A 23,176-nucleotide genomic window follows, 5' to 3' on the forward strand; every position below is an offset into this window, starting at 1 on the left:
CAGGATGTGACATAACGCCCCTCTTAAGGAGCAAACTCCGGACGCTCCAAACAGCTCCCAGGCAGAGACCAGGAATGGTGAGCGGATCCTGCAACGAAGTCCTCTTGACTTCCACGGAGGCAAGGATCCCCCACCGGAAAGGCCTCCTGCATAGGAACCACCAGCAACGAAAGAAGGTCCACTGAAAAACAGAAGCATTACCAGGAAACAGAATCAGAGCAGGTTGTGACCTAACGCCCCTCTTAAGGAGCGAACTCCAGATGCCCCAAACAGCTCCCAGGCAGAGACCAGGAATGGTGAGCGGATCCTGCAACAAAGTCCTCTTGACTTCCACAAAGGCAAGGATCCCCCGCCGGACAAAAGGCCTCCTGCATAGGAACCACCAGAAAAGGAGCACTACTACGAAACAGGAACCAAGCATCACAAGAGAACACCTGAAGCGACCACCGTACAGCTTAGCAGATCGACCTCCTCCACGACAAAAATAAGGAAGCCATCTCCAGCAGACTGGTCCAGATACAGGAACTAGAACAAGAAGCAGAACAAGATGATACCTGCAGAGACCACCGAACTGCTTAGCAGATCGACCCCCTCCAAGACAGAAATCAGACAGACTGAACAGGAATGAGGAAGTCATCTCCAGCAGACTGGTCCAGATACAGGTACTCTTGTATGCTGCATAATCCAGGCAGGACAGGATACAGACAGAACAGATCAGGAAAGCTGCAGGGTCCACTCCACGAACTCCAAGGGCCTATGGCCATACTGTCAGGGTGGCTGTCCGGTGTCCGGAACCCAGACACAGTGTCCAGGCGGCGGAGCAGGACCGGGACCCAGTATGCCTGATGTTCAGAGTAGGAGTCACAGCGTGGAGGGGGATTAACAGGGTCTGGTGCAGGGTAACCGCATGCCCCCTGGTGTTGAGCACCAGCGTTTGTGCAGCCACATACCAAGACCCTGAATCAGCTTAAGCGGATACCAAGAACTAGGAGCTTGGAAATTAAGCAGACCTCCCAGGAGCTGAATAGGGAGCCTCTGCAGCAAGATAGTATCCAGTACTATAAACAAGGCAAGATTAGAGATAGGCACCAAACAAGGAAACAAGACAAAACTAGGAGAACCCAGAACCAGAGAAGGATAGTAAGCTAAACCCAGAACATATACACAAGACATGAGGAAAACATGAACATAACATGGGCATGACTGGACAGGACTGTACATGGACTGGGTATACAAACTAAAACAAGACAAGATAACATAGGCAAAACAAGAGGAGAAATAACCAAGTACTACATATGGAAATTATGGGGATTTAGTCACACTATATGATCATACATTGCATAAGCCTGCCAACAATGCCAATGTACCCCATATCTGGCAGGTACTACACTGCCTAATGTATGCTAAAACAACCAAAATACATATATAGCACTTACCTGCAAGAAAGGGCAGAAGCCTTGAGGAGCTGCCTGCAAGAACACTGAAACAGAGTGAAGGAAGGAAAACAAACGGGTGTGGCAACATAAAACAAACATTTAAATGAAACATGGAGACTGGGAATCCCAGGGATGGATTACAGGAATGAACCCAGAAATCCCAGCATAAAGAAAACCAGACATAGAATAGAAAACCAAAAACCAAGAAAAACGAAGCAAGAATTGTAACAAGAGTACTGGATACTAGAAGCCAAGGCCAGACATCTCCACAGAACAGAGCAGGACGTGACAGAATGACAGCATTTCAAAGGCCATGAATTTTGAAATGCTGGCATTCAGGGCCAGGGATCGCGGATGGCTAGGGGGGTACTTCCTCTTTCTCTCCAGGGTTTGGGAGATGCACAGCTGAACACTTCCATGGGACAGTGTAGAGATGCTTGGGGACAGTGGCGAACGTGGTGGCGTTGCTGCCACATCCTCTGTTTGCAGGGTGGCAGGTGCCACTGTGACTCCAGAGGTGGAGGAAGAGGCTGAGACAGCAGCAGAAGAGTAAGCAGGAGGAGCCTGAGACCTTTCTTGGTTTTTGAGGTGCTTACTCCACTGCAGCTCGTGCTTTGCATGTAGATGCCTGATCATGCAGGTTGTGCTCAGGTTTAGCACGTTTATGCCTCGCTTCAGGCTCTGATTGTACAGCGTGCAAACCACTTGTCTTGTCATCAGCACATTGTCTGAAGAACTGCCACGCCAGGGAACTCCTTGGAGCTGGCTTTGGTGTGCTCGGTCCCTGGGTGCGGTGGTCATTAGCAGGCGTACCGTCTAGGGGACGGCTGCTCCGCTTTTGCACCCTGCTCCCTGCTGTGGCCAGACAGATGGCCATGGGCTGCAGGTGCCAACTCAGAGCTTTCAGCAGGGGACCGGGTGGGAGACAATGTGCAGGAACTGGAGGCACTGTCAGCCATCCAAACTACTATCGCCTGTACTTGTTCTGGCCTCACCATTCGTAGAGCGGCATTCGGGCCTACCAAATAACGCTGAAGGTTCTGTCGCACATGAGGAAGGTGTTTCACTTGTGCGTGTAGCTGGCACAGATCAACCACGTCCTCTCCTTGCAATAGGGATTCCACCAACACCAGCAGCACCATGACCAGGGCCACGTCCCCTATTTGACGCTTTCCTCATTCTTTGCGTTCACCCACCAAACTAACAGATGTTTTATGTCAGGCGACAATGTAACCGCCAATAGTCAACAATTAATTTTTTTTATTTTTTTTGTTTATTGGACTGCAAAAAATGCACCGCAGGCCGCAAATGTACTATTAAGCAACAAAAAAATGACTCCACTTAGGGTGTGAGCTGTGGTAGAACTTGGTGTTTAGGAAATCAGTCTGACAGTAGCATATATGATGGATTATATATGGGAAATCTGGGTGTGATTGAGACTATGACCTTCAGGTTACAGTAGTTAAAGTGGACAGTAATCAGAATGTTGAAAAGCATACACAATCTGTTATATGTATTATATAGCTTTAAAGTGTGTTTTATAAATACTCTTTTTATTGTTTTTGTTATTTTTTATATATCATGATTTAAAAAAAAAATGTTTTATCCAAATTCATTTTATAATGCTATAAACAACATCAGGTGATTCTGTAAAACAGTTACCTTTGGAAGGAAATATCCTCTAAACTCCGTGTTCTTTGTAGTCTGGTGTGGAACGTTGAAGGGAGCGAGGTCACAGAACCTTTGAATTTCATGGATGGTGGCTTCTGTGTATGGCATGTTTGCTCTATCCTTCAAGTTTGGAATTCGATCATGACCGATAATTTGATCAATTTCCTGCTGAATTTTATCTGTGATATTAATAAAAAAAAATCATATTTAATGAAAGAAATGTGTTTACAGACAGAGCATTGAGATAACAATAGTGTAACAGAACCCCTAGTATTGCCTGGACCACAGACAGAAACATTGTAAACCCCCTGGATTTGTTACTTTGTATTTACTACCAGTTTTATATTTGAAAGTGTACGAATGGGAAAACGAATGACACTGCTAACCCATTCGTATGAACGAACAAACTACCGAACAAGAGACCACCCAGCCCAGGCGTGTGCCACCAATTACCCCCTTGACTCTCTGCCAAACCGCAAAACTGCAAACATTCTAAGTGGTTCAATGGGTGGCCGTTGATTCGTATGTACGAAACGTGGTGGCGAACATCTTGTTTTGTCGAACGTGCCCAGCGGTGTTTGGTCGTCGAGTGTCTGGAAGTATTTTTGGACACTCAAACTCCCGAACACCACTGAGACTTCCAGGACCACTTAGCTTCACCCAGATTCATATGATATGATTTGTGGTTTACTTTTTGTGTTCTAACTTTTGTTGATCCAGCACGCAGACTAATATCACACCTAGGACTAAGGATAACGTTTAACTGGACCTTAGAATGTCTGAACTTAACGTATCCAAGAATAGTCAGAATACTTGCTGAGGTCAGGGATACAGAATGAGACACAACGATAAGGGAAAGCCAAAAGTCAAGGATACCAGAAATCAGGGAAGTCAAAACAAAGCCAAAGTCAAATACCAAAAATAATACGATCAGGAACAATCTCTCAGATAACCAGCAAAGGGAAACCATGACAGGGGAATGAGTAAAAGGATAAATTAGTTTAAATAACCCTCCTGCAGATCTGACGTCACGTGCACGTCAACGCCATCATCACAGGGGGGGTGGGGCTATAATATGGCGTGGATCCACATCGGCTGGCGTCCACCGACATGCTGCAGAAGTCAGGCATACTGGCGCAGGCCCGCTGAGCGGCACCTCTATTACCGCTAGGAAGGCAATTTCCACTGCAAACACCATAAGGTGAAGATGGATACATGACAAGTGGTTGGCAAGGATCGAGTTTGAAATGTTTACGTGTACATTATGTTAATGAATTTTGTTAATATAATAAGTTAATAATATTTATTAATATTAAATAAAGCTGAGGCTTGTTTGTCACAATCCATGTCTTGCGTCTGATTATTTAAGGTAAGCTAATGATAGGGTATGGGTTATTCACATCTACACGGTACCCATTACCTTCACACAACTATGAAAACTAAACAAAAACTAATTGATCCATAATTAATCAAAACAATTAGTTTCCATTTGTTTTGACAAGAAAAACGAGTAGAGAGTTGTATACTAAACAACTTAAAGAGAAAAATTGAGAAAAAGGGGTTTCGTTACATTTGTTCAGCTGTTTAGTAGATAGCTCCCTAATTGGTGTCCTTAAATATGGAAATCCCACAAGAGGACAGCAAATTAGGGAATTATCTGTTAAACAGCTGAGCATGCAAAATTCCGAAAAAAGGATTTTCTTAAATCTGATAATTCACCAGTTTAGCCATTTTCTATCAAAATTCAGTTGGTTTGAATCGATATTTCCAAATTTGGGACAAATGAAATTAGAAACAGAATGAATCATATTCAAACAAAACAATTATTTCCCCATACACACCTCTAATGCCAGAGTACCTCTCTGTGAGTCAGTACCTACCTTGTATCTCAGGGTATTTCAGTATGACGAGTATTCCGTGTCTGAGTGTACTAGTCACAGCCTCTGTTCCAGCTATAAACAGGTTGTGAATAATCATTATAAGATTCATCTCAACAAATTCTGTGTTTGGATCATTTTTCTCCTGTAAAAACAGACATGATCTATATTATCATTGTAATAAATGCCAATACAAACTATTATTTACTACTCCAAATGTAAACACATGGGGTACAGTTGTCAAACTTTAATTTTACTCCAGATTTACACATTATTATTATTCAGATGATTGACGGAGGTGTACACTACCACAATAATTATTCTGACTTAATAAAACTATTTTGCATTAAAACATTGTCTGTTGTGTCCAATAAAGCCTGCACTGGATGTACAATTGAGTTGCCAGACCTTTCTTTTGCTTAAATGCACTGATGATGGTGCCTTCAAGGTTGAAGTTTGCAACCGTCTTGTGTACTGATAGTGATAATAAGTGAGAGATATATCATCAAAGAACAACACCAAATGCCATAACCAGTACGATACACTGTAGTGGTTATAGCACCAGGGATACTCTGGTGCCTCCCATTGTAATTAGTAGCAGAATTAGATGCTCCCTATAGCTATACTCACCACCTGAGTCGTGGTGTGCAGTGCAGGGGTAGCTAATCGGCTTACCTCAGACAAGGAGTTTCCAATTCTCTTGAAGGCGATAGTGGAGGTGGGAAGCTGCACCCAGTGAGCCCCAGGTAAGAATTAAAAATAATTCTAAAATGAACATTGGGTGGTGCCATGGCACTCTGGGCACCATAACCACTACAGTGCGCTGTACTTGGAGTATTCCTTTAATTTTTTTTGTTCCATATAAACAGTACAATGTGTGTGTTTCCATAAGGTAACTCAAAATGGACATTTCAGTTATTGTGCAAAACAATTATATGATCAGTTTGCTCTATTATATTGTAGTTGCAGAGTTAATTTGTCTTGTAATTGAAGTAATTCATAATTATTTGTTAATATTACTTGCTCATATCATCAGGGAATATGTTTGTGGTATTCATTCCGTACATGATACATTTTATTTTGTGCGATTGTTTAAGTGTTAGAAATGTGTTTTCAGTAACTTTTTTATGTATTTATTGCAGTGTCCAACAATTCCATTAAAGTGTTGATATTTTTTTCTTTGGATAGATTACGATCTCTGGAACGTGAGTGTTTAATGTAAGGTATACAGTTCATTTTCACTGTGTTGTCACAGTGTTGTCAGAAATTATCGTTGAATTGTGATTATATTGATATTAACTGCTCATCGGCAATTGTTAAAATGTCAGTAAGTTCTAACATGAAATTTGAATTTACCCCATGATCTCAAAGAAATAAAATATTGAATGACATTTAATATACTTCCAAGTTATTCATACCTATGAGGCCTACAAAATATCACCCCCAAACCATAACCCTACTGTTTAATATGAAACTACTGAAAATATTCAAATGTATTTTTATAATTCTTTATTAGTAACCCATTAATCTATATAACTACTCCTTTAATTTCTCCTATAACTTTATAAAACTCCTGCTTCTACTCCATAGAACTCTTTCTGATATGCCATAAACTCCTTCCCATAATCAAGGATAGTGCTGAGATTAGGTGAATTTGGTATTCACTTGGTCTCCTCGATTTTACGGGGCACTCTGAGGCAGCAAGGACTGGCAGCAAGATCAAAAACATTTCTTTATGGGGGGCAGGGTGTATTGACACTGAACATGTCTGGACACATTTTCCTATAGCTTCGATTCTCCAAACCTGAACTTGTGACTAAATTGCCCAAAAGTGACGCAGAAATTATCTTGGTTCCACTGCAGATCAACACCTAAATACCTGAACCGTTCTATAGAAATATCAAAAACAAGTGGGATACAGTCGTATACCTAAAAAATTAATAAACATGAACCGGACATAGTGCTCCATCAGAGTTATTTCACTGCTGTAATGATTGCTTTCACAGACATCAATGAAGTATGCGCATATCACAAATCCTCCCCTATGTGGGTGTTGGATACGGAACTCCTCTTAGTATTCCATTCACTCGAGCAGGTATCAGGAACATGATTGGTAGGTAGTATAACAAAGATTTAATTGGTATAAAGTAATAAATAAAATATAATAAAATTAGTGAGGTCCTACACGTTTCTTTCCCTCATGCGCCTCTGACCAAGGTGCATATATACAGCACCGAAACACGCGTCAGGTTATTTTCTATAGGTCAATTTTAACTTGCACACACATGGACACTTCACTGCACTGTGTAATACATGTTTTTGTTATGAATTAAGGATTTCCTTTAAATTTTTTTCCTTCTATGCCTATTTAGTAAGTTTAACAGGGAGAGAGTCTTTCTCTACTTTACTTTATCTGTCCTACTTTTGATTTTAGCGCTGCTGATCCTCTAGGCAGTAACCTTTCTACCTTTAGCATTTTTACAGGTGCTCAGGAATTAAGGGAAGATCTACTAACACCCTATGCATTAAAAGGCCAGGACTAATAGAGCATATGTATATATTGCAGACTTAGGTGTTTAGCAATTGTATCTCCTCACTTACTTAGGCATGGGAGTTTGTAATGATTTATGATTTACATCTTTTTTTCTATGCCTATCTAGTAAGTCTCACAAGGAGAGAGGCTTTCTTTATTTTATTTGACTTTGTCAGTCTGTCTACTTTTGATTATTAGGGCTGCCAATCTTTTAGACAGTGAAGAGATTGGGGGCACACCCGAGAGATGCATTATGCAAGAAAGGTTCTGCCGCAGTGACAAAAATTCATACAGAAAAAAATAGTTACGGCGCACTCAGACTTCTAAAAATACATAACTAAGAAGGCTACTATAAAATGCCTATCTAAGAATAAATATGGGGATTTAGTTCCACCATATGGGAATATGATGTTAAGCCCACCACTGCTTCAAAGTACCCCAATGTCAGTGGGTCCTACGCTAATTACAAAATGTGGGAGACAAATTAAATAGCACTGTAACGGATCACCTGGCACCCCGACTGGGTACCTCAGTTGAAGGACTCTTCCTAGCTTGCGCCGAGGACCATGAGCACTGCACCGGACACCACAACCACTGCAGACTCCGCAACTGCCATAGCTTGACTGGAGTCTCGCCGTCTTCCTTCCACCCTGGATCAGCTTCTGTCCTCCAGGACCATGTGGGAAAGACCTCTTCCTTCCACCCTGTATGAACCTCCAGCATCCAGGACTGTGTGGGGAAGACCTCTCCTCCAAGGAGAGCATAACAGGAACAGCTCTTAAAAGAGCTGAGTGATTAAGGCTCAAGGGAGTATGCAGAGCATAGCAATCCCCAGTGTGAGTATAGTTGTCCCCTCCATTCACGAGACAAAACTACGTGTTGAGGGTCAAGAAGAACTCTGGTTTAATTCTCACATGCAAGGGAGACGCCCACAGACAATTATACATTAGCCAATCAAACAATGGTTACATCCCACACATCTCCTCCCCTTAGCCTGAGAGGTAACCCAATTATCCGTACAGTTTAAAACATACTTTTTACCCAACTTTCATAACTCTAAAACGATACATCCAATATTAATAAATAGTCACATATTATTAATCAGCACATTTCAAATACAAACATATCCAAAAATCATTTGAATCCGTTCAGCCGTTCGGGAGATGGATATAAGTCACTTTTGACCGACCGCAAGCACATTTTCATGCCCAAAACAGTTCCATGGATTTTGGCTGTGCGGTCGGTCTATTTTACACTGAGAAAATGACTAAGTCCCATTCGAACGAGCGTTCGAATCTTCAAACAGGACTTACTCTCCAGACACAGTGTCGAAGTAGAGTGGAAGGTACGGGTCAGCGGTGTTCGTGCAATTGGGTAGCTGAAAACAGTTCCATAGATTTGGCTGCACACACCGCTGACCACGTTCGAATAAGTTAAAATGGCCGCCGCCACGTGTTCAGTATTCGAATGGCGGCCACTTTGACGACTTCGGCACTTCTACTGCATTCGAAGTGCCAGTTTAACCCCTTAAGGACACATGACATGTGTGACATGTCATGATTCCCTTTTATTCCAGAAGTTTGGTCCTTAAGGGGTTAAAAGTACAAATCCTTTCTCTGGGAATTAAAGGGCCAGAAACAGCAATATAAGAATCAAGTATGCCCAAATCAGTTCCTAGAAGGGCAATACATCCCAGGGCCATAGTCGCAGGGCAGGAGGCTGGCAATCAGTACTCTCCAATGCCCAGTGGCAAATGGCAGTTTGTCACAAGTACTAGTGTTAAAAACAAGCTACAGTGTATTAAATTAGTTTCTTTGTAAGAGCAAAGTTAGTATACAATAAAGAGTGATAAAAGCAATTAAAAACAATGTAACAACTAAACAATTAACGTGTTGGTGCTTGAATGAGTATACTCACATTTGCAGATAATATCTGTGCTGCATGAAGAAAATAATAAAAGTGACATGACTATAAAACTCCTCCTATTTATACACACCTGTGGCTCTTACAAAGAAATTAATTCAATACACTGTAGCTTGTGTTTAGCACCAGTACTATTTAATTTGTCTCCCACATTTTGCAATTAGTGTAGGACCCACCAACATTGGGGTACTTTGAAGCAGTGGTGGGCTTAACATCATATGGCCATATGGTGGAACTAAATCCCCATATTTATTCTTAGATAGGCGTTTTATAGTAGCCATCTTAGTTACGTATTTTTAGAAGTTTGAGTGCGCCGTAACTATTTTTTTCTGTAATCTTTTAGACAGTGACCTTTCTCCCTTTGGCACCTTTTCTGGTGCTTAGGTACTAAGGGGAGATTTACTAACACTGTATGCATTAAAGGGCCAGGACTATTAAAGCCTACATGTATATTGCAGACATAGGTGTTTAGTAACTTTATCTCCTCACTGGGAGTAGCCTTATAAGGCTAGTTCGGTATTTAACCTTCCTTCAGGACGGAGTCAATAGTGCACGTCTGTTCAACCGTAATTCACCGCTGTCACATTAAGTGCACCCACACTTATTATATTTCATTTTGGTCAGGAGAAACAGGGCTTTAATTTATCATTAACTATTCATATATGGAGCATACTTAATTATGAATAAAATTTTAAAAAATGTGAGAAAATAAGATTTTTTTTTAAATTTGTATTTCCGTCTGACATTTTACCTGTGAATGTCATAACACTGTTTGTAATCAGCGATGTCTCACGAGTACAACAGTACTCCCCATTAACAGGTTTTATGGTGTTTTGGAAAGTTACAGGGTCAACTATAGAACATTCCATTTTCAAATTGAAATTTGCCAGATTAGTAATGTTACCTTTGAGACGTTGTTAGGCCAGGAATGAGAAAAGTGGCTACTAAGAAAGACTGGATATACCCCACTTGCAATACCTCGGGTTGTCTACTTTTGCAAATGGTATGCCATCATGGGGGTAATTCTCATTCCTGGGCTACCATACGCTCTCAAAGTCAACATAACCAATCTGGCAAATTTCAAAAACACCATAAAACCTGTACATGGGGGGTACTGTTATTCTCGGGAGACTTCACTAAACACAAATATTAGTGTTTTAAAACAGTAAAACATATTACAACAATAATATAGTCCATAAAAGTGCCATTCGTTTGTAAAAAAATGCAAAAAAAGTAAATTTTACTTAAAATATAATCATTGTAATACAATTTACCCGTTTGAAACACTAATATTTAAGTTCAGCAAAGTCTCCTGAGTAAAACAGTACACCCAATATACAGGTTTTATGGTGTCTTGGAGAGTTACAGGGTCAAATATAGTGCTTGCAAATTAAATTTTCTGCACTTTCTCCGTGTTGTCAGGCATGTCAATCAAATTTTAATTACCGTATTTTTCGCTCCATAAGACGCACCTCACCATAAGACGCACCTAGTTTTTAGAGGAAGAAACCCAGAAAACAATATATTCTGAACAAACTGTCCCATAGGGTTTCTTACTATGGGACAGTTTGTTCAGAATATTTTTTTTCTCCCCTGTCCCATAGTGTCCCCCCTCCCATAGTCTTCTCCCACCCCCTCCCCATAGTCTTCTCCCACCCCCTCGCCATAGTCTTCTCCCGCCCCCTCCCCTCCCCATAGTCTTCATCCCCCCTCCCCTCCCCATAGTCTTCATCCCCCCTCCCCTCCCCATAGTCTTCATCCCCCCTCCCCTCCCCATAGTCTTCATCCCCCCTCCCAATAGTCTTCATCCCCCCTCCCCTCCCCTCCCCATAGTCTTCATCCCTCTCCCCTCCCCTCCCCATAGTCTTCATCCCCCTCCCCTCCCCTCCCCATAGTCTTCATCCCCCCTCCCCATAGTCTTCATCCCCCCTCCCCTCCCCTCCCCATAGTCTTCATCCCCCCTCCCCTCCCCATAGTCTTCATCCCCCCTCCCCTTCCCTCCCCATAGTCTTCTCTTCTCTCCCATACTGTCCCCCTCCCCTTGTCCCATAATTACTTACCTGCCTTGTAGCGTTTCTCGGCAGCACAGGGCGCACCGCGGTACTAGAACTTGAATTTCATGTTCCGGTTTCCAGCGGGACTGAAAGGAAGTGCGCACACTGAGCTGAGTGCGCACTTCCTTTCAGTCCCGCCGGAAACCGGAACATGAAATTCAAGTTCCAGTACCGCGGTGCGCCCTGTGCTGCCGAGAAACGCTACAAGACAAGTAAGTAAAACTTCATATTCGCTCCATAAGACGCACAGACATTTCCCTTCACTTTTGAGGGGAAAAAAAAGTGCGTCTTATGGAGCGAAAAATACGGTAATCAAATCACATAATTATGTTAAAAGATTGCTTAAATATACACGTAGAATTTTAATATATATGCATTTATAGGTATTTCAATTCTACGTGTATGCTAATGTAATCTTTTATGTAATTATATGTATTTGCGGTTATTTGTATTTTATATATAGATCGATATATATATATATATATATATATATATATATATATAGAATGTAATTCTAAGTGTATTTTGTCACCAATATATATATATTAATAACAAAATACAGTTAGAATGAAATTACATATGCATATATAATTTATATAAAATTTTGTTTCAATATTTTAATTTATTTTATTATTTTATTTATTTATTATTGTAATTATACGTGTATATATATAATATATGTGTATATATCTATTATATATATACATATTATATATATATGTAACGTCATTCTAAGTGTATTTTAATACTAATATATGTACTTATATTAGTATTAAAATACACTTTGACGTTGCACATATATATTATATATATAATATAGATATATATAATATAAATATATATATAGAAGGACAAAGGTTTAAAAATAATATCAGGAAGTATTACTTTACTGAGAGGGTAGTGGATGCATGGAATAGCCTTCCAGCTGAAGTGGTAGAGGTTAACACAGTAAAGGAGTTTAAGCATGCGTGGGATAGGCATAAGGCTATCCTAACTATAAGATAATGCCAGGGACTAATGAAAGTATTTAGAAAACTGGGCAGACTAGATGGGCCGAATGGTTCTTATCTGCCGTCACATTCTATGTTTCTATGTTTCTATGTTTCTATATATATACACATATACATTATATATATATATATATATATATATATATATATATATATATAGTGCCTAAATTATCATTTTGTGTATATATATATATATATATATATATATATATAAATACATTTATTTTATTTTTAAACATGTTTAATATTTTTTTTTACACTACCCACCAGCAGGGGGACTGTCTGACATTTTAGACAGTCCCCCTGCTGGCAGATCCACAGCCAGCTATAGGGGGCCATGTGATCGCTCTCAAAGAGCGATCACATGGCCCCCGGGGGCCTCATTTGCAGGGGGAGGGCTGCCTGAGCTGTCATGCAGCCTCCAGAAGAGGATTGCGGCGGAGGTGAGTACATAGGACCTCCAGGGGCTGCAAGCCGTTACGGCGTTCTATGCCGCCGCAACGGCTTTAAAGCCCTTTTAATGCGGGACGGCATAGAACGCCGTAACGGCGTTAAGGGGTTAAGTCCCTGGGCATTGCTGGAGGGCCCTCCTGGTGCATGGGTTCAGTGCGGAGGTGGTGTTTATTCCCTTTTACACCCATTTTAACATGGATCCCATTTCTTTCTATTTTTCCTCATATTATACTTACTTTTAGTGGCGATAACTCATTCTTGTTGCTTCACTGCGGCCAAATGCTATGATTGCCTACATGGCGTTTACCAGGCAGGTGGACCCTATCATACTGTTCAGCAGGCTCATTTGCAATCATCTATTGAGTATTGTAGCAAGTGGCCCTATGATAGCCTATTCTGTGTAGTGATAGTTCCTAACACATTGAGTTGGCATAACATGTTCTTTTTGCAGGCAGTGTCCCAGCCTTTTAGTTTATAATGTCTGATAACTCTGTACTTTATTTCCACGACCAACTTAGCAGTCAGCCTGTGTAGCGTGGTCTTGTACTCTCCAGTGTTTCTATCAACTGACTACTCGGTATAAGTATAAGCATGCTTATCACACTTTAGACTATTATGTTATATCTTGTTTAGCCATGAGCACCAGACCTGACTATGAAGCCTATCTCTATTACTTTTTGTTTATTATATATTTTTTAAAATGTGCAATTGATCTGCATATGCCATATAACTTTGTTTTTGAAGTGCTTACTACTGCTATTGTGGCATTGTTAGCATAACTGTAAAAAATAAAGATTTAAAAAAAAATACCAGATACCAGCCCTGTATCTCCTAATTTCTGCACTAGAGCATGTCGTCTTCCCCCCCCCCCCTGTACAATATAAGCTACAAGTGGACTCCTTGATCATTACCATGAATTAGTCCATACCTTTTCCATTTTAATGAGAAAAACATCAATGAAGTCTCTTGGAGCATCAGGATTCAGAGTCTTCTCATGGACTTTAATTCTGTCTCGAATAAATGATATTAGCTCTTTGGAAACCGCGGGAATATTTTGGTGAGGACCCGGAATGTAGTCCATGACTCCAGGAAGGATGGCGTGGAGCTAGTAAAAAGTAAATTGTTACATTCAGTACATTAATTTCCCCCTTTTTCCATAAGTCATAACAGTGTTGTGTAGATCATTAAGGAGTTATTTATCGAAGTGTTCAGAAAAGTGATAGCCAAATTCCACCAGTATTTTTTAAAACCCCTTCAGCCCCTTACATTTCTCCAGCCCATTGAAGTGGTCTGGGTGCCAACTCCAATCACTCTTAACCCTGAGAATGTAATTATTGCAGATTTTATAAATTATTGCAGTTTTTATAAACTGCAATAATTACCTTGCAGGATTAAATCTTCCTCTAGTGGCTGTTTACCAGACAGCCATTAGAGGGACTTCTGGGTTCCTAGATGACTTTTGGTCATCTAAAAGACACTGGACATCCTCACGCTATGCATGAGGACCTCCAGCGTCACCAGAATCTCCATAGGAAAGCATTTCCTATGGGGAGATTCTAATGCGAGTGCGGTCATTGCCGCACAAGCACGTTAGGTATCCCCACAAGCGGAGGACATCAGCGCTAGACCCAGGTAAGTGACTGAATGGGTTATTAATGAATGAGTGTTTTCCTGGTACTATAGTTTCCCTTTAATGCATTTTCAAAAAACACTTTTAAAAACACAGTTGACACTGAATACATGAATGATTGAAATTAATTTCTGTTGTGTATTTTCTTGACTTTGATATAAAGCATGTATTAACATGAGTTAATATAGAGACATGTTTAGAACAGTTAGCAAATTATCTATTGATATTCAGAGAGCAATGCAGCAATATTTTTTTACAACACAATCTTTCAAAGAAGAAAAAATATATACTCTGCAATTGGATTCAATGGTAGGGTTGGAAAAGATTAGAATGTTTCTTGTTGAACTAATCCTCAACCACAATGCCACATGCTTTGGTGTTGAGATCATGAAAAAGTTAAACTTGCAGAAGTTTCACACATTTTTTTGGTTGTCTTTTTTTTTAATTAAGAGAAAATTAAATACATAGAAAAGGGTTAAGTGTCAGCAGAAAAATCAATGCAAAATTATTGGCAAAAAAGATGGGACAAGTGTTGAGCAAAAGAGGTCTTCAGCTGCATCTAATTTATTATTATTATTATTATTATTATTATTATGTTATTATTTATATAGCGCCAAAAATTCTGCAGCGCTTTACAATGGGTGGACGAACAAACATGTAGTTGTAACCAGACAAGTTGGACACACATGTATACCCACAACCACATCCATTCACACTCACATGACCCTAAGAGAAGGGTACTCATGCTGATATATGTTCTGCAATTCCACCATGCTCATTTCCCAGCAGTGAGGGGATGACAAACATAGACTTTATGCATGCATGCACACACTCTGAGCTGGTGAGTAGAAGGATGGAGTGGGAAGGGAGAGAGGGAAGAAATATCTAAAAAAAAAAAAAAAAAAAAAGACCTAACTGAGGGTATAGAAATGTGAGGATGGCTTAAATGAAGGATGGAGGGAGGGAAGATAAACCCCCATTAGTTTTGGTAGACACTCTTTATGTCCGTCACCGGTGAGCTGTGAGCACAGACAATAGACATACATGTTGCACATTATTGGCACTATGGAGGCGAGAACAAAGTCCTTGGCTGCTAAAGTCCCATGTGCTGGGGAGGCAACTAATCCCCAGCACAAAATTGCATATTTCTCTGATTTCAAACTGAAACAGCTCCCACCACCATGACCACTTCTAAAAGCAGCCTAAAGACTAGACTGTGGGATCTTGAAGCAAATGGCACATAGAACGGTTGTAGCAGGGACAGGAGGGAGGGGTTCTAGCTCTCCACAATATACTAATACCTTCCTACAAACCCCAAAATAGAGGACTGCAAAACGCCATGACACTAAAACTCCTCCAGATCACATCTGCTCAGAATCATAAGTATAATGACCTGGATTTACTATTGTTTTATAAGCTTTCCGAATGATTGAATATTTTTGGATAAACTTTAAAAAAAAAAAATTGAATAAAATATATACTAAGAACAGCACTATTGAAAAAAAATTAAATACGTAACAGGAACGAAATCCAGAAGAGTAGAAATTAAAGTAAAAATTTAAAGACATAAAAATAGTGCAGCATGTTGTAGTAATAGTGCAAACAATTGTATTATGCCAATGAAACACTCACACTATGTAGAGCTATATAAGCTCTATTTTAGGAACCTGGACGGAATAATCCCCGTCTGTGGATTTCTTGGTGTGGAACAGTACTACTAGGCTCTCAGGTGGCTGTAGTCAGCACATAAAAGGGAAAGGGATAAACCAAATGGTATAGTACGTAGGTGTGCAATAAAAAGAAAAGGGTAAACCTACTTACATCTACTAGAGCAATGACCTGCTGTAGGGCAATGAGCTTCAGGTGGAACAATCCCAACTTAGGGATATACTGGACCCGGAATCAGCAGCAAAAAAACTGGATGTGAGGTGATGCCCCTCCCGCGTTAGGGAACAGCCTTTGCCAATCGTCTGTAATGGCTACGTCACAGTTCTAAGGCAGCCAATTCTCGGCTGCCCCTGTGGTTATGAAAGCCGCAAGGAGACAAACTCCTATTTCGGCGATTGGCCCGCCCTTTCCGTGACGCGGGTTTGTTTTTCGTTGTCATGGCAACAAATTCAGACTGGACCTATGTTGAAATGAATCCATACTGTGTATGACTCCTTTCATAGTTAACCCTGAATGTCATCTCTAATACATTAAGGATAAAGCCTTTTAAAAATCTAAGGCATGGGGGGGCGGGGCCGGACCGCCGAGCTGGCTGGTCGCATGCAAGACCAGCTCCTGCAACCTAAAATGAAACTATACACTAACCTTAAGATTATCGTCTTCAAACAGACCGGCAACGGCGGCCCCCACCGGGCGGAGTATCCTGGAACCAGGGTGAGGCTGGCCTGATAGGCTTCAGTCCCCTGGGAGAGAAAGCCGATCTGACTCCATTGCGGCCTACCCCGGTGGCAAGCGGGGCGGACGGCCGCCGCCCTGCAGCACACTGTCCAGCACTCAGAGTCAGACCCACGGGGACACCGGCCCCGTTACCCCCCCCTATGGACCGGGGGGGTGATCCCGGTCTACACATCCTCGAGACCCGATTGCAACAGCCGATCAGCCCAGCCTGAGAACGCATGGGACACAAAATGGCCGCCGCGCCTAATACACACCGGAGAAACAGGGGGCATGACAGGCACGACTGGCGAAACCTGCAATCCAGCCACAGACACCAAGTTGGCGGAGGCCAAGCGGTAAGGAGTCCTGGTCAGTGCCCTCTTGGGCTGCTCACCCACAACGGCAGCTCATAATGGGCACAGGCCCAGGCCGTAATCCCACACCTGCTAGCACCCCTGCAACCTAGCATGCCGCCTGCCCCTCGGGGAGTCGGCACCCTCAGAGGCCGACTGAAAGGCCCCGAGCACCCTGCCAAACAGGACCACCGAAAGCACACAAAAAGGGGCGCCTCGTGCCGAATATCACCTTCCAGGGTCTCCACACTTTCCACTGTCGGGAGTCGGCTGATCGCGGTCCTCCCTCCTGCAGCACAAGTCACGCCAGACTTAACCAACCTGCCGGACCCATGTGGCTGCCACATAAATCAAGGACATTGTCCTGAGTTTACCAGCTCTAAGCGCTGCAGAATATGTTGGCGCTATCTTACCTCACCACTCGACCGGAATACAGACCTCGGAGCACAAGTTCAGCACAGTCCACAACGCGACAGGGATGCTTCCCGGCGAACTACACCGGCACAGAGCCCATCCACAACCAACGAGGGAAGATACCCGGCAGTGCTCTGGGCCCAACAGCCTATCCTCCAGAGCTGGTGTTGGCTGACCGAGGCGGACTGACCCAGAGACAATCTGCAGCCCTGCAGGCCCTACAGCAGAGACACTGCAAAATCCAACTGCACAGTAGGTCTCACAGTATGGCCCTGGCAATGCGCAGCAGAGACTTTTCGTTCCATGTAGCAGCAGTGGAGCAAACCATACAATATACTTACCGCAGGCAACTAGCTCGTTAACCACAGATCACATAGCAGTTATTTACCCAATGCAATTGTACTCTCATGCATATTAGCATTGCCTTTAACAATGTGTGGACTCTACCAACTGCTCTCAAATGTTATACCTATTGACCCACTCGAGTTTCTCTAAGCGTCCCACCCTAGATTTTATGCAGGGCATCTTTCTGCTTAGAGAGTATAGAACATGACTACACATCATAGGCTGCCTCTAGCACTGTTAACTGCCGTTTGGCGCTCCATACTTCAGCTTTTATATGTATTTTATTTAGTTACTGCTAACTCAACTGCATAGGCTTCGTTAGGCTGTTTACATTTTTGCATAGTCATAGACATATCCATGTCAGAGAAGCGCCGCCAGCCATAATACTAAATGCATGCCTAGTTACCTGTTGTACCGTTTTCTGCTGTCATACTGCATTTAAGTTTAAAGGTGCTCAAACCTAGACTCCTAATGAAAATGTGCATCGGTATAGCCCATAGGCCATCACTGACCAGCTGACAGTTAGACGACAAGTCATGGCTGGGGCTACCTCCAACACCTATGTCACGACGTAATTGGGCTAGAGTGATGTTAAAACTCTGTTTTAAACATGTTTGTTAATTTGTACACAGTAGTGGAATGTTGAATTAATATATATAGCTGTGCCTGCTATCACATCCACAGACATGTGCATTATGCAACCGTATTCAAAACCAAACGTGAACCTAAACTACAGTTCTAGAGATTACATAAATATTCTAAAAATGTGCCTGTAAATCAAATGCCATAACATGTACCACCAATGTTCAACTATTCTACCGGATGTCGCTGTTGTGGCACACGCCGGCTGTCTGTTCATACCGTGCACAACCAAAATAAAGAATAAAAAAAAAAAAAAAAAATCTAAGGCATGAAAAGAAAAATATAAACGTATTTCTTTAGGTAGTGAATTTTATATTATAGTGCTAGATAGTAATTTTAATTCTGTGATACTCCAAGTTTTAGCCATTACTAGTGCTCATACATTACAAGTTAATAAAGTGAAAAATCAATCTCAAAAAATATAATACTAAATATCAAGTGGTATGTATGTGAGTGAATAGCATGTAGAAAGACTATATTATCTACATAAATGTATTTGAAACTAAGTCATAAAGAAGGACACTAAGAAATGCAAAGTTAAAGAAAAACCATAAGGGCAATACAGAGTTCTGGATTTTAGATGCTGTAGGTGAAGTGAACCAGAGGTTATATACAATAATAGAACACATTAAAAAAAACTTTTTTACTTTCATTAGACTAGGAATTCAAATTATTTATATACATAATTACAGGACTTATAGGAAAGAAATAAATGAACATTTCTCATTCAAGCCTCTAGGAGACAAAGTGTTAAGTTCCAGTATCCAAAAAGTCTCTCTCTGTAGGAGGAGTTTCCCCCTGTTGCCCCCTCTCACTGCCACCGGAACATGGTCTATGGCCACACACCTCAAAGAGGAGAGTTGATCTTGTTTCTCTAGGAAATGTCTGGCCACAGGTTTATATATATAAGTAAAGGGGTGTATATAAAAAATACCCCTTTCTGTCTCATCAGAGATATCTTTGCCAGAAGCTCAAGGAAGCAGGCTGAAGGGTCAGTGTTAGGACCCGCTTAGGGGGGTCTGCCTTGACGTTGGCAGGCGGGCATCCCTCCAATGGCCATTGGAGCAACTAAATGACCTCCATTTGTCTAAATATACATAGGGATTAAGGAGAAAGCGCAAGTAACATTTTCTTTTCTTTGGTTTTTACTATATATTGGGGCTGATGTGTGTTGTAGTCCTTGCTGCTTAAGCGCAGGACTTCTCTTTTTGTATTTGTATTTACTTTGTATCACACAGCCTGGTTACAATGCTGCTACCCATCCCATGTGTTCCCTATTAAGGGTTAATAAGTAAAGGGGTGTATATAAAAAATACCCCTTTCTGTCTCATCAGAGATATCTTTGCCAGAAGCTCAAGGAAGCAGGCTGAAGGGTCAGTGTTAGGACCAGCTTAGGGGGGTCTGCCTTGACGTTGGCAGGCGGGCATCCCTCCAATGGCCATTGGAGCAACTAAATGACCTCCATTTGTCTAAATATACATAGGGATTAAGGAGAAAGCGCAAGTAACATTTTCTTTTCTTTGGTTTTTACTATATATTGGGGCTGATGTGTGTTGTAGTCCTTGCTGCTTAAGCGCAGGACTTCTCTTTTTGTATTTGTATTTACTTTGTATCACACAGCCTGGTTACAATGCTGCTACCCATCCCATGTGTTCCCTATTAAGGGTTAATAAGTAAAGGGGTGTATATAAAAAATACCCCTTTCTGTCTCATCAGAGATATCTTTGCCAGAAGCTCAAGGAAGCAGGCTGAAGGGTCAGTGTTAGGACCCGCTTAGGGGGGTCTGCCTTGACGTTGGCAGGCGGGCATCCCTCCAATGGCCATTGGAGCAACTAAATGACCTCCATTTGTCTAAATATACATAGGGATTAAGGAGAAAGCGCAAGTAACATTTTCTTTTCTTTGGTTTTTACTATATATTGGGGCTGATGTGTGTTGTAGTCCTTGCTGCTTAAGCGCAGGACTTCTCTTTTTGTATTTGTATTTACTTTGTATCACACAGCCTGGTTACAATGCTGCTACCCATCCCATGTGTTCCCTATTAAGGGTTAATAAGTAAAGGGATGTATATAAAAAAATACCCCTTTCTGTCTCATCAGAGATATCTTTGCCAGAAGCTCAAGGAAGCAGGCTGAAGGGTCAGTGTTAGGACCCACTTAGGGGGGTCTGCCTTGACGTTGGCAGGCGGGCATCCCTCCAATGGCCATTGGAGCAACTAAATGACCTCCATTTGTCTAAATATACATAGGGATTAAGGAGAAAGCGCAAGTAACATTTTCTTTTCTTTGGTTTTTACTATATATTGGGGCTGATGTGTGTTGTAGTCCTTGCTGCTTAAGCGCAGGACTTCTCTTTTTGTATTTGTATTTACTTTGTATCACACAGCCTGGTTACAATGCTGCTACCCATCCCATGTGTTCCCTATTAAGGGTTAATAAGTAAAGGGGTGTATATAAAAAATACCCCTTTCTGTCTCATCAGAGATATCTTTGCCAGAAGCTCAAGGAAGCAGGCTGAAGGGTCAGTGTTAGGACCCGCTTAGGGGGGTCTGCCTTGACGTTGGCAGGCGGGCATCCCTCCAATGGCCATTGGAGCAACTAAATGACCTCCATTTGTCTAAATATACATAGGGATTAAGGAGAAAGCGCAAGTAACATTTTCTTTTCTTTGGTTTTTACTATATATTGGGGCTGATGTGTGTTGTAGTCCTTGCTGCTTAAGCGCAGGACTTCTCTTTTTGTATTTGTATTTACTTTGTATCACACAGCCTGGTTACAATGCTGCTACCCATCCCATGTGTTCCCTATTAAGGGTTAATAAGTAAAGGGGTGTATATAAAAAATACCCCTTTCTGTCTCATCAGAGATATCTTTGCCAGAAGCTCAAGGAAGCAGGCTGAAGGGTCAGTGTTAGGACCCGCTTAGGGGGGTCTGCCTTGACGTTGGCAGGCGGGCATCCCTCCAATGGCCATTGGAGCAACTAAATGACCTCCATTTGTCTAAATATACATAGGGATTAAGGAGAAAGCGCAAGTAACATTTTCTTTTCTTTGGTTTTTACTATATATTGGGGCTGATGTGTGTTGTAGTCCTTGCTGCTTAAGCGCAGGACTTCTCTTTTTGTATTTGTATTTACTTTGTATCACACAGCCTGGTTACAATGCTGCTACCCATCCCATGTGTTCCCTATTAAGGGTTAATAAGTAAAGGGGTGTATATAAAAAATACCCCTTTCTGTCTCATCAGAGATATCTTTGCCAGAAGCTCAAGGAAGCAGGCTGAAGGGTCAGTGTTAGGACCCGCTTAGGGGGGTCTGCCTTGACGTTGGCAGGCGGGCATCCCTCCAATGGCCATTGGAGCAACTAAATGACCTCCATTTGTCTAAATATACATAGGGATTAAGGAGAAAGCGCAAGTAACATTTTCTTTTCTTTGGTTTTTACTATATATTGGGGCTGATGTGTGTTGTAGTCCTTGCTGCTTAAGCGCAGGACTTCTCTTTTTGTATTTGTATTTACTTTGTATCACACAGCCTGGTTACAATGCTGCTACCCATCCCATGTGTTCCCTATTAAGGGTTAATAAGTAAAGGGGTGTATATAAAAAATACCCCTTTCTGTCTCATCAGAGATATCTTTGCCAGAAGCTCAAGGAAGCAGGCTGAAGGGTCAGTGTTAGGACCCGCTTAGGGGGGTCTGCCTTGACGTTGGCAGGCGGGCATCCCTCCAATGGCCATTGGAGCAACTAAATGACCTCCATTTGTCTAAATATACATAGGGATTAAGGAGAAAGTGCAAGTAACATTTTCTTTTCTTTGGTTTTTACTTTATATTGGGGCTGATGTGTGTTGTAGTCCTTGCTGCTTAAGCGCAGGACTTCTCTTTTTGTATTTGTATTTACTTTGTATCACACAGCCTGGTTACAATGCTGCTACCCATCCCATGTGTTCCCTATTAAGGGTTAATAAGTAAAGGGGAGTATATAAAAAATACCCCTTTCTGTCTCATCAGAGATATCTTTGCCAGAAGCTCAAGGAAGCAGGCTGAAGGGTCAGTGTTAGGACCCGCTTAGGGGGGTCTGCCTTGACGTTGGCAGGCGGGCATCCCTCCAATGGCCATTGGAGCAACTAAATGACCTCCATTTGTCTAAATATACATAGGGATTAAGGAGAAAGCGCAAGTAACATTTTCTTTTCTTTGGTTTTTACTATATATTGGGGCTGATGTGTGTTGTAGTCCTTGCTGCTTAAGCGCAGGACTTCTCTTTTTGTATTTGTATTTACTTTGTATCACACAGCCTGGTTACAATGCTGCTACCCATCCCATGTGTTCCCTATTAAGGGTTAATAAGTAAAGGGGTGTCTCATCAGAGATATCTTTGCCAGAAGCTCAAGGAAGCAGGCTGAAGGGTCAGTGTTAGGACCCACTTAGGGGGGTCTGCCTTGACGTTGG

General features: G+C 41.7%; 2 protein-coding genes across 2 annotated transcripts in view; both read right to left on the minus strand.

The window, feature by feature from the left end:
* LOC134572305 (cytochrome P450 2G1-like) overlaps window positions 1–23,176 on the minus strand; it is a 131,828-nt gene that overhangs the window by 13,175 nt on the left and 95,477 nt on the right. The window lies entirely within an intron of this gene.
* The window catches only part of LOC134573592 (cytochrome P450 2G1-like), a 46,921-nt gene that overhangs the window by 12,783 nt on the left and 10,962 nt on the right, over window positions 1–23,176 (minus strand). The window contains exons 5-8 of the mRNA XM_063433377.1: window positions 13,886–14,062; window positions 8,232–8,261; window positions 4,988–5,129; window positions 3,099–3,286 (exon numbers count right to left, since the gene is read on the minus strand). Coding sequence (XP_063289447.1) covers window positions 3,099–3,286; window positions 4,988–5,129; window positions 8,232–8,261; window positions 13,886–14,062 — 537 coding nt within the window. The remainder of the gene's footprint in view (window positions 1–3,098; window positions 3,287–4,987; window positions 5,130–8,231; window positions 8,262–13,885; window positions 14,063–23,176) is intronic.

This window comes from Pelobates fuscus, chromosome 9, assembly GCF_036172605.1.
Source record: "Pelobates fuscus isolate aPelFus1 chromosome 9, aPelFus1.pri, whole genome shotgun sequence".
In the NCBI taxonomy this organism is placed as follows: domain Eukaryota; kingdom Metazoa; phylum Chordata; class Amphibia; order Anura; family Pelobatidae; genus Pelobates; species Pelobates fuscus.